The following is a 12903-nucleotide window of genomic DNA, read 5'->3' as shown; positions in this document are numbered from 1 at the left end:
CAACTGAATTTATTTATTTGAATTCTCTATTAACAACAATTATGTCAATAAAATAAACATATATGTATTATTTCTTACTTTATAGTTTGTAATTCATTACATTTTTGCCTCAACATTTCTATGTTAAAATAAATCAAGTGTTTAAATAAAACCAGATTATATAGTTTTATGTTAAAGCAGCTCTATGCGATTTTTAGTCGAGCGCCGCCAGTGGACTAAAGTGGTAATGTTTCGACGGGAGTAACAGAGTCCAGTGACATCATGATGTCGTCTGACTCGGGTCAATAAACTGTTCTGGTTCTGTTGGATCCTCAGCCTTTGACACAGTTGAACCAGATCCTGCTGAGAAGACTGAGGGGTGAAGGTCTGGGTCTGTGTTAGAATGGTTCTCATCTTACCTTTCTGGGTGCAGTTTTAGTGTATCTGTCAATCAAATGAGGTCTGAATTGGCAGATCTGTTGTGTGGAGTCCCTCAAGGTTCTGTTCTGGGTCCTTTATTGTTTTTGCTGTACTTGATTCCCCTCGGTAAAATCATTCAGAGATTTCCAGATGTTTCTTATCACATTTTTGCTGATGACATCCAGCTCTACTGCTCTGTTGATCCAACTGAGCCCCAGAGGCTGAACTTAGTCAATTGTTGCTAGAAATCAAACAATGAGTGAAAACACTTTGAAGCTAAATGTGGACAAAACTGAAACACTGGTGATTGTTGATGATAAGATTCCAGGGTTGAGTCAGTACTTGGGTGACTTAAGTCAGTCTGTCAAACTGAGCCTGAGAGACCTGGGTGTTGTATTTGATAAAGACATGTCTCTTGTTCGACACTGAAGAAAACTGAGCACAAACTGTTTCAACTGAGAAAAACCTCAAGTACACAAAACTACCCAGAGCTGCTTTTACAATAACTATGTCAATACAATAAACATATTTATATGTATTTTTTCCCACTTTATATTTTTTACCTCAACATTTCTATATAAAAATAGTAAGTGTTAAAATATACCCAGATTATACTATTTTAAAGTGGATAGTTATTTATTTATCTTCTTACATTCATTTTTTGTAGTGAAATGTCTTTAAGAAATATCCATTTGTATGTATATATATATATATATATATATATATATATATATATATATAAACGGACATACAGGTATATGCTGTATTTATTTACTTTTTTCTTCAAGACCTAGTTTTTTTGTTGTTGATGTTATCAGGCAAAATAAAAAGGTTTTCGATCGTTGGATTTGTGATATATATATACTGTATATACTGTATATACTGTATATATTTCTTCTTCTCTTATGGTCTTTCTAGTCAGACATGCTTCATTTATATTAATTTAATAAAAAATAACGATTGTTTCTAGTTTTCAACGGTTATTTTTTAATGAAAACATCTCGTCATCTACTTCCATGTTTAAAGCCTCACGTTAAATATTCAATAAAACACGTACAATCTTCAGAGACATTCATCAGTTGAGCCAGAAAAATAAAAACTAAAAACGACCAGATTGAAAAAAAAAAAAAAGACTTTAATTTAGTCGTAAAACCAGTCGCTGCGTCACGAGCCGACGGATGTATGACACGTGAACCTTCACCTCTGACCCCGAGACGTCTTCATTGACGGATGTTTAAGATCCAATCGTTTAAGATCCAAACGTTTAAGATCCAATCGTTTAAGATCCAATCGTTTAAGATCCAAACGTTTAAGATCCAAACGTTTAAGATCCAATCGTTTAAGATCCAATCGTTTAAGATCCAAACGTTTAAGATCCAAACGTTTAAGATCCAATCGTTTAAGATCCAATCGTTTAAGATCCAAACGTTTAAGATCCAATCGTTTAAGATCCAATCGTTTAAGATCCAAACGTTTAAGATCCAATCGTTTAAGATCCAATCGTTTAAGATCCAAACGTTTAAGATCCAAACGTTTAAGATCCAATCGTTTAAGATCCAATCGTTTAAGATCCAAACGTTTAAGATCCAATCGTTTAAGATCCAAACGTTTAAGATCCAATCGTTTAAGATCCAAACGTTTAAGATCCAATCGTTTAAGATCCAATCGTTTAAGATCCAATCGTTTAAGATCCAAACGTTTAAGATCCAATCGTTTAAGATCCAATCGTTTAAGATCCAAACGTTTAAGATCCAAACGTTTAAGATCCAATCGTTTAAGATCCAATCGTTTAAGATCCAATCGTTTAAGATCCAAACGTTTAAGATCCAAACGTTTAAGATCCAAACTTTTAAGATCCAAACGTTTAAGATCCAATCGTTTAAGATCCAATCGTTTAAGATCCAATCGTTTAAGATCCAAACGTTTAAGATCCAATCGTTTAAGATCCAAACGTTTAAGATCCAATCGTTTAAGATCCAATCGTTTAAGATCCAATCGTTTAAGATCCAATCGTTTAAGATCCAATATTTTAAGATCCAATCGTTTAAGATCCAATCGTTTAAGATCCAATCGTTTAAGATCCAAACGTTTAAGATCCAAACGTTTAAGATCCAAACGTTTAAGATCCAAACGTTTAAGATCCAATCGTTTAAGATCCAATCGTTTAAGATCCAATCGTTTAAGATCCAATCGTTTAAGATCCAAACGTTTAAGATCCAATATTTTAAGATCCAATCGTTTAAGATCCAATCGTTTAAGATCCAAACGTTTAAGATCCAATCGTTTAAGATCCAATCGTTTAAGATCCAAACGTTTAAGATCCAATCGTTTAAGATCCAATCGTTTAAGATCCAATCGTTTAAGATCCAAACGTTTAAGATCCAATCGTTTAAGATCCAATCGTTTAAGATCCAAACGTTTAAGATCCAATCGTTTAAGATCCAATCGTTTAAGATCCAATCGTTTAAGATCCAATCGTTTAAGATCCAATCGTTTAAGATCCAATCGTTTAAGATCCAATCGTTTAAGATCCAAACGTTTAAGATCCAATATTTTAAGATCCAATCGTTTAAGATCCAATCGTTTAAGATCCAATCGTTTAAGATCCAATCGTTTAAGATCCAAACGTTTAAGATCCAATCGTTTAAGATCCAATCGTTTAAGATCCAATCGTTTAAGATCCAATCGTTTAAGATCCAATCGTTTAAGATCCAAACGTTTAAGATCCAATCGTTTAAGATCCAATCGTTTAAGATCCAATCGTTTAAGATCCAATCGTTTAAGATCCAATCGTTTAAGATCCAATCGTTTAAGATCCAATCGTTTAAGATCCAATCGTTTAAGATCCCATCGTTTAAGATCCAATCGTTTAAGATCCCAGGCGTTCATGACATGAAACCTGACAGAAAAGTCTTCAGACGCGTCAACAGGTTCACACAGAATTACAATCACTTACGACTGACTTCTTCTCTCTAATGAGTCACGACGAGTCTAATGAGTCCGTGATAGTTTTATTCAAAGTAAGCGATGAAGGCGACGAGGCTGAAGACTCTGTACAGTTTGGACATAATTACAGGAATATACAAGCAGGCGACATCCACACACACACACACACACACACACTGCAACACAACCGTGTATTGCTCCGGATCCGTGTGTGTGTGTGTTGGATCTGATGGTCCCTCACCCTGCACCCCTCAAAGATAAAAGACACCCCAGAACCTTCAGCTCGTCCAGGAGCTTCCGTTTGGCACAAATCCACGTCCGGACGCCGAGTCTCTGTACAAACTCTCGCTTCCACGAGTCTTGGAGTCGCCGGAGCGACTCTCGGAGGAAAGAAAAGGAGTCAGTAGATCCGGGAGGTTCTAGTGATGGTGGCCGACCGACAGCAGCAGCGGGATCAGGCAGCCCAGGACCAGGGCGCCCACCTCCACCTTGCTCAGACCCTTCCCTCCGTTGCCGCCGGCGTGGCTGTGGCCGGCGCCGCCCACCTCGGGCAGGACGTGGACGGTGGCCACGTAGAGGAAGGTGCCGGCGGAGAAGAGCATGGCCACGCCTGTGGCGTTGATGTTCGAGAGAGCCTCCTTGCTGCTCTGCAGGTGGACCAGAGCAGACGTGATGAAGACATCCTTCTCGCCGAGAAACCACAGAAGAAGATCGACAGGTTTCTACGACTCGAGGGTTTCTTACGATCAATAATTCTCTCTTGATCAAATATCCTGGGATTCCTGGTGAAGCTTCAGCTCTCGTTACTCTTGACTCTATACACGTATATTGAAGTATTTCATTCAATATTTCAAAACGTATCGACTGTTTTTAATCATCATATAATTCAAGTAATAATTCACTTTTGAATCGTTTTATTTAATAATCTCTATATTGAAAGGTTCTAAAAATAAATATTTATAACTAATATTACGTTTATAAAACTGATATACAACTTTGACATTCTGAGTAAAATCATTCAAATTAAATACTTTGTTATTGGTAACATTTTCAAATCAATACTGAATTATTTCATTCAAAAACGTTTTTTTAGCATTTATTTCACTTTTTAACAGTTTTATTAAATAATCTCTATATTGAAAGGTTCTAAAAATATATATTTATAACTAATATAAAGTTTATAAAACAACAAGTTTATAAAATAATAATATTATAAACAACTTGTATAACAGTTTGACATTCTGAGTACAATCATTCAAATTAAATACTATTTATTGGTAACTTTTTCAAATCAATACTGAATTATTTCATTCAAAATTAAAAAATTAGCATTTATTTCACTTTTTAACAGTTATTAAATAATCTCTAAATCGAAAGGTTTTTAAAAAAAAGTATTTCATTTAAAGGTTATATTTATTACTAATAATTACGTTTATAAAACATATATTCAACTTGTATAACAGTTTGACAATCTGAGTAAAATCATTCAAATTAAATAGTTTTGTTATTTGTAACTTTTTAAATCCAATATTGAATTGTTATTGTCTGGTGACCATATAATACAAATATTTTATATTGAATTTAAAAGGCTACAAATAACAAAATAAGGAATTTAGAACATTAATTTTTAAATGATTAAAAATAAGGATATTAAAATCTACGAGTACATTAATTAATTAATAATAATTGAATGGCAAAAATAACATTTCAATATAGATTTGTTCAGCTTTTAAAATGTGAATTTCAACCTTTAAATTTCCTGATGTCCCTAATATTCCATACTCTTTACACTATATAACCACTAGAGGGCTCTGTCTCCACTCAGACACCTCCTATAGCAAAGCCTTTCCAGTAGTTATCAGAGAAAAAAAATGTTCTCGTCGACTCACTTTAAATACGAAATCATAGCCAACATAACAAATACATCAAATAAATGTAAAAACATTTTCAGACGATAAATCTTTCAATTTTCTTAAAGATCGATCGCAGTATTAATCAGTGAGTCACTGTAGTATTACCCTGTGATCAAGCCTCACCTGACTGAGTCCTAGAAAGGTGACCATGGCGAGCAGCGGCGCCGCCAGAGCGAAGACGAGCAGATGCTTGCGGATGCGGTTCCTCTCCAGCCCGGCGTGCATCAGGAAGGACACCAGGCCGAAGGCGGCGGGCGCCTGCGAGGGCGAGGAGGCGTCAACAAGAAGCTACAACAATCACCGGCGAGGAGACGAACCTTGTGCAGCATGATGGCCACGAACACGATCAGCTGGACGCTGGTCTGCGAGGTGGAGGCGGCGGCGCCGAGAGCCACGCCGTCCGCTGTTAACGACATGAACATATATAACTTTACAGAAGAAAATCATGTCATTGATCCAATTATTTATTTTAAATCTCAAATAAAGGTAGTTTATATTCATTATTGTGGCAGAAGATACTGAACAATAAAGTGCTTCAACACAAAAGGAAAGTTGAAAACTAAGGTTGCAGGATATATCAAAAATATATCACGATGTTGGCACGTGTGATTTACATATCGAATACATGTGTGATAATTTATAATTATTTATTGTATAAATCAAGCATTTCTTAAATACACACTTCGATCAATCAGTGTCACGTTCTGTAAAGTTGTCAATTTGTACTTCTATGTCTCGTTGTTGTTTACGTCTCCGTCCGTCTGTGAACTGTGCAGCTTGTTAGGCTCGGTTGCTATGACGACGCGTCTTGCCGGCGCTGACTTAGCTCAGTATATGCAGTGAAGTAATACTAACTTATGATCTAGTCAAACACTAGTGATCCAGTGAAGTAATACTAACTTGTGATCTAGTCAAACACTAGTGATCCAGTGAAGTAATACTAACTTATGATCTAGTCAAACACTAGTGATCCAGTGAAGTAATAGTAACTTATGATCTAGTCAAACACTAGTGATCCAGTGAAGTAATACTAACTTATGATCTAGTCAAACACTAGTGATCCAGTGAAGTAATACTAACTTATGATCTAGTCAAACACTAGTGATCCAGTGAAGTAATACTAACTTATGCTCTAGTCAAACACTAGTGATCCAGTGAAGTAATACTAACTTTTGATCTAGTCAAACACTAGTGATCCAGTGAAGTAATACTAACTTATGATCTAGTCAAACACTAGTGATCCAGTGAAGTAATACTAACTTATGATCTAGTCAAACACTAGTGATCCAGTGAAGTAATACTAACTTATGATCTAGTCAAACACTAGTGATCCAGTAAAGTAATACTAACTTGTGATCTAGCCAAACACTAGTGATCCAGTGAAGTAATACTAACTTGTGATCTAGTCAAACACTAGTGATCCAGTGAAGTAATACTAACTTGTGATCTAGTCAAACACTAGTGATCCAGTGAAGTAATACTAACTTGTGATCTAGTCAAACACTAGTGATCCACTGAAGTAATACTAACTTGTGATCTAGTCAAACACTAGTGATCCAGTGAAGTAATACTAACTTGTGATCTAGTCAAACACTAGTGATTCAGTGAAGTAATACTAACTTATGATTTAGTCAAACACTAGTGATCCAGTGAAGTAATACTAACTTATGATCTAGTCAAACACTAGTGATCCAGTGAAGTAATACTAACTTATGATCTAGTCAAACACTAGTGATCCAGTGAAGTAATACTAACTTATGATCTAGTCAAACACTAGTGATCCAGTGAAGTAATACTAACTTATGATCTAGTCAAACACTAGTGATCCAGTGAAGTAATACTAACTTCTGATCTAGTCAAACACGAGTGATCCAGTGAAGTAATACTAACTTATGATCTAGTCAAACACTAGTGATCCAGTGAAGTAATACTAACTTATGATCTAGTCAAACACTAGTGATCCAGTGAAGTAATACTAACTTGTGATCTAGTCAAACACTAGTGATCCAGTGAAGTAATACTAACTTCTGATCTAGTCAAACACTAGTGATCCAGTGAAGTAATACTAACTTATGATCTAGTCAAACACTAGTGATCCAGTGAAGTAATACTAACTTATGATCTAGTCAAACACTAGTGATCCAGTGAAGTAATACTAACTTATGATCTAGTCAAACACTAGTGATCCAGTGAAGTAATACTAACTTCTGATCTAGTCAAACACTAGTGATCCAGTGAAGTAATACTAACTTATGATCTAGTCAAACACTAGTGATCCAGTGAAGTAATACTAACTTATGATCTAGTCAAACACTAGTGATCCAGTGAAGTAATACTAACTTGTGATCTAGTCAAACACTAGTGATCCAGTGAAGTAATACTAACTTCTGATCTAGTCAAACACTAGTGATCCAGTGAAGTAATACTAACTTATGATCTAGTCAAACACTAGTGATCCAGTGAAGTAATACTAACTTATGATCTAGTCAAACACTAGTGATCCAGTGAAGTAATACTAACTTGTGATCTAGTCAAACACTAGTGATCCAGTGAAGTAATACTAACTTGTGATCTAGTCAAACATTAGTGATCCAGTGAAGTAATACTAACTTATGATCTAGTCAAACACTAGTGATCCAGTGAAGTAATACTAACTTGTGATCTAGTCAAACACTAGTGATCCAGTGAAGTAATACTAACTTCTGATCTAGTCAAACACTAGTGATCCAGTGAAGTAATACTAACTTATGATCTAGTCAAACACTAGTGATCCAGTGAAGTAATACTAACTTATGATCTAGTCAAACACTAGTGATCCAGTGAAGTAATACTAACTTGTGATCTAGTCAAACACTAGTGATCCAGTGAAGTAATACTAACTTGTGATCTAGTCAAACATTAGTGATCCAGTGAAGTAATACTAACTTATGATCTAGTCAAACACTAGTGATCCAGTGAAGTAATACTAACTTATGATCTAGTCAAACACTAGTGATCCAGTGAAGTAATACTAACTTATGATCTAGTCAAATACTAGTGATCCAGTGAAGTAATACTAACTTATGATCTAGTCAAACACTAGTGATCCAGTGAAGTAATACTAACTTGTGATCTAGTCAAACACTAGTGATCCAGTGAAGTAATACTAACTTATGATCTAGTCAAACACTAGTGATCCAGTGAAGTAATACTAACTTATGATCTAGTCAAACACTAGTGATCCAGTGAAGTAATACTAACTTATGATCTAGTCAAACACTAGTGATCCAGTGAAGTAATACTAACTTGTGATCTAGTCAAACACTAGTGATCCAGTGTAGTAATACTAACTTATGATCTAATCAAACACTAGTGATCCAGTGAAGTAATACTAACTTATGATCTAGTCAAACACTAGTGATCCAGTAAAGTAATACTAACTTCTGATCTAGTCAAACACTAGTGATCCAGTAAAGTAATACTAACTTATGATCTAGTCAAACACTAGTGATCCAGTGAAGTAATACTAACTTATGATCTAGTCAAACACTAGTGATCCAGTGAAGTAATACTAACTTATGATCTAGTCAAACACTAGTGATCCAGTCACTCGTCTCTTTCAACCTCCTTTGTTAAAGCAACATATTGTAAGAACTTTTCATCTCGTCTCAGTTGTTTTCTTAGATCGTGAACTTCCAAACAAACCTGTCCGTCTTCACCGTATGCTAACGAGCTAAGTTGTTAGCATCATTTATAAAGTGTTATGTGTGTGTGTACAAGGAGGTGGATTTATTATTGATTTGGTGATATCGCGACGCGCCGGCGGCTCCTCTCTGATGTCGCTCAGTTTGGCGGGAAACCGATGCAAGACTGAGCGTTATAAGTGATATTTTTCTACGATCATGTCGACACCGAAGCACAGAAATAAACGAAAGGGAAACATCATCGTCCCCGGACCTTCACTACAGTACTCGCTCCTGCGCACGACTGCAATTCAAGACACCAATATCGTACTTATTTCCAATATAATGCAGCACTAATGCAAACCGTGTAAAAGACACAAAATGAGACGAACAAGACGTGTAAGACGCACCATAATTAACCGTCAATAATTATCGATTATTATTTATTATTCTTACGTCTATAGAGATATTTCCGGGATGCAGACTCACCTGCAGCGTGGACCACGAGGCCCAGGGTGGTGGTGATCTTCGAGGAGGCGACTCTGGCAGCCTCGGGATCTGAAGACATGAATCATCGTCAAAGTTTATGACTGAGGAGCCGAGAACATCGTTTTACGACACGCATCATGATCCAGGATCAAAGATAAGATCTGTTGAGATAAATGTTGATACTGTAGGAACACGGACACACGTCTAGTATTGTCTGACTGTATCCTCTCGTCCTCAGCCATCGAGCCACATTCTGGCAGGATTGTATTCTTCCTTCTTCCTATTCTTCGTAACGACTGCTGCCATCTACATGCCGGAAGTTTAATTGCAACACAAAAATGAACAAATGCTGTCATTCTTGCATGTTATTTTTAAATAAGAAATATAATTATTTGATTTAATATGCACTTTGTTGAGCTATAAGGCATAAAAGAACTGCTGTGGAACATGGATTCAGTAAAACATGAAATAAATATTTTAGCATCTATTGTGTAGTGTGTGTGTCTATGTATCTAATGTGTGTGACCAGGTTAATCCTCATTTCTAAATCCACAAACTTCAACTTTGTATTTCATCAAATAGATTTGCAGCGAGAGAACATGATTGTGTCTCTTTTGTCATTTAAACAATATTAAAGTTTGTTAACGACAAACTTCAGAAGGAACTAATAATCGTTTCATCCAAAGTTGAGACTAAACCTGTTCTTCTCGTCTGTGATTCCTTCGTTCTTCTGCTCCAGAAAGTGCATTTTTTTAGGAATCCATCGCGTCGACAGGAATCACAGGCGTGTGAACGCCACTTATAATCAGATTCCGACGGCGCGACGACACAAACAGCACTTAGATGATCAGGTCGGTGGAACAGATTCAACAATCAATTCTCTCGTCTGCTCATTTGTGAGTGAAGCCATCATCGTCTGTGCTCTGGTTGAAGACTTAGATGTTTATATTCATCTCAGGATGGAACATGAAGCCACAAAACTCTGGAAATATCCTCTTCATCGCCCTCACCTTCGGTGTTGTGCATGTGAGAACTTCCGATCTGATCCACCAGCAGCATGAAGACGAAGCCCAGGACGAGGGAGAAGCCGATGCAGGCGTGGAGCTGCTCGTGGCCGTGTTCGTGCGCCGCGCTCGCCACCAGACCGCCGTCCACCTCCTTGGCCTCGGACACCTCGGCCACGCCGGCCTTGGCCTGAGCGTGATGTCCGCCTGACGGACACGATCACCGGGATTAATATCTCAATAAAACAATCTCACACATCTAAGAGACACTGGACGACATGTTTGTTACTAGGCTGAAGAAATGTTACATTTCTATTAAAACAGAATATTGATACTATTGATAAATATTAGTACCAAAGTAACATAATGTTGGTTATATTTGTGTCGTCCTCCGACTGCAACAAAGTGTTTTTTAATAACGATTGAAAACAAACAAAACAAAGTGAAATACACACAGAGATTATGTGTAAAGGATGTTCCTAACATAAGTCATTATTAACTTTTAAAGGGCAGCAGCAAGTTACTCATTTAGTTTGTGTACCTGGATCGATAAACCAAGAAGTCGATACATCAGTGTAGTTTGAAAGAAATATTACGTTGATACGTCTACGATTTAAAGTTAGTTTTAGGTTATAAATACCTTTATATCCATGTAACTAGACACGTGTGAGTCCACTCGTGCGACAGGTTCTGACATTGAAGTTGATACATGTTAATAAAGGAGATCATTTATATTCTGGCCGGGTTGAAATCTTAGACGTAGAACAAATATTTGGATTAAACCCCTGAGGGCATTAGATCCAGATTAAATACTAATGTTCTTCATGTAACAAACGTCCTCGACTGATCCTTCACTTCTTCTTGTTTCAGTGGAAAATGCAGAAGTCTGTGTGAACTTCATTATTAACCATTTCATTCATAAAGCACTAAAATAACACACTTTGGCTTCAATTCAACATTCAGTGACGACTTTAACATCACAGACGAGGCTTTGTTCGAAATCTACGATGATTACAAAACAAAAGGTAAAAAATAAAATCTAAAACTTTGTATAAAAATGTGATTTCACTCACAACAAATCAAAAGGTTTTGACACAACGATGTGGATGTTTGAAGTTGCGCTGCTTGTTGTGTGTGTGAGATTCAGAGGGATGTGGATGAAAACATTCTCGCCTCTAATGCCAAAAACAAAGTGCTGTACCAAAGGAGTTAAAACTAACCGTGAAACACTGTTCAAGCAATAATAAAACAACAATAAGTCGACAATAACAAACAAAGATAGAAATAATAGAATTAACCGTGTGCTGGGATTAAAGCAGAGACGCACACAGCTTCACTTGTCCAGGTTAAGCAACAGGTTAAACTAGACTTTAAAGGAATGTAAAGACACATTTCTGAGATTCAGAAAAACAAACAGTTCGGTCTGAAGTTGCATCACGACAACATCATGATGTTTTCAGTTGAAGACTCCACAGGTGATCACAAAGACACACCTTCTTATCATCAATAAATGATTGTTCTTGAGAGTAAGAGCAGGTGAAAGGATCAGGGATGTTGTTTACCTTCCAGGACCTCCTCGTACAGAGCATGGACTCCCTCTGGGATGATGACAGCCAGAGCAGTTCCACACAACAGACCTGCTCCCAGCACCGTGACCAGCTTCAGCTTCTCCTGCACAAAAACACCAGATCCAGGTCACACACACGTCCATGACGACCCGAGGGAAGGAGACTCTTACCTCGGAGAAGTTGACGGCCAGAGGAATCGTACCCGCGACATAACATCCCACCAACATGGACAGAGACAGCAGGCTGATGGAGCTGAAGTCGTCCATGGCTGCAGCTCGATTTACTCTCGGTTTAAGCACAGATTTTTGCCAAAACACCTGCGTCTACTTCACACGTGTACCGTCACAGATCAATGACATGCCAGGGATCGACGCGATAATCGATATTTCCAGAGCAAGACCCGCGTTAAAGCGTCTGGCCTCGGCTAGCTCGGCTAAGCTAACTCCGGAAGAGTCGCTCAAACTTGTCCCGTGAGCGATACAAACATGTCCTTGTTCACCCGCAGACACACGGAGCCTTCATCTCCTCCTGCGGCTGCTCCTGCTCCAGAGATACGAGGTGAAACCCACGCGTGGAAAACCCGAACTTACTGGTCGCGAAAAGCGGTTTGTTTGCTAGCCGTGGATGTGCTTCCGGGTTGAGGGTGTGACGTCACAGGACGTCTAACGAGATGCCACGTAGCGATCGAGTTACTTTGTTCAACTATCACGTATTTTATACTCATTAAACGTCACCCATCAGTAAATACACACTAGAAAACAAATACTTTAGAGCGATAGTTAATAAAATTAAACTTAAGTTTTTTATAAATGTAACGAAAGCGCTAAACAGAAATCAAAGTCAGAATTTATTCTCGTTTTGCACTTTCGTTACATAATTATACAATTAAATTAAGCATTACAATTTAAATAAAAATAATAAA

The 12903-nt window shown here is 37.2% G+C and overlaps 1 protein-coding gene across 1 annotated transcript; it reads right to left on the bottom strand.

Moving 5' to 3' along the window:
• Positions 1–3394: 3394 nt before the first annotated feature.
• Positions 3395–12606, bottom strand: slc39a9 (solute carrier family 39 member 9). Its single transcript, XM_087779547.1, has 7 exons — positions 12152–12606; positions 11976–12084; positions 10420–10620; positions 9410–9478; positions 5576–5661; positions 5382–5516; positions 3395–3992 (listed from the first exon to the last, which is right to left on the bottom strand). The coding sequence occupies exons 1-7, from the start codon at positions 12245–12247 to the stop codon at positions 3765–3767; spliced, it is 924 nt and encodes a 307-aa protein (XP_087635673.1). The 5' UTR covers positions 12248–12606; the 3' UTR covers positions 3395–3764.
• Between the last annotated feature and the right edge of the window lie 297 nt (positions 12607–12903).

This window comes from Callionymus lyra, chromosome 18 (assembly GCF_982586985.1).
Source record: "Callionymus lyra chromosome 18, fCalLyr1.hap1.1, whole genome shotgun sequence".
NCBI lineage: Eukaryota > Metazoa > Chordata > Actinopteri > Syngnathiformes > Callionymidae > Callionymus > Callionymus lyra.
This window is presented reverse-complemented; position numbering and strand designations above follow the sequence as displayed.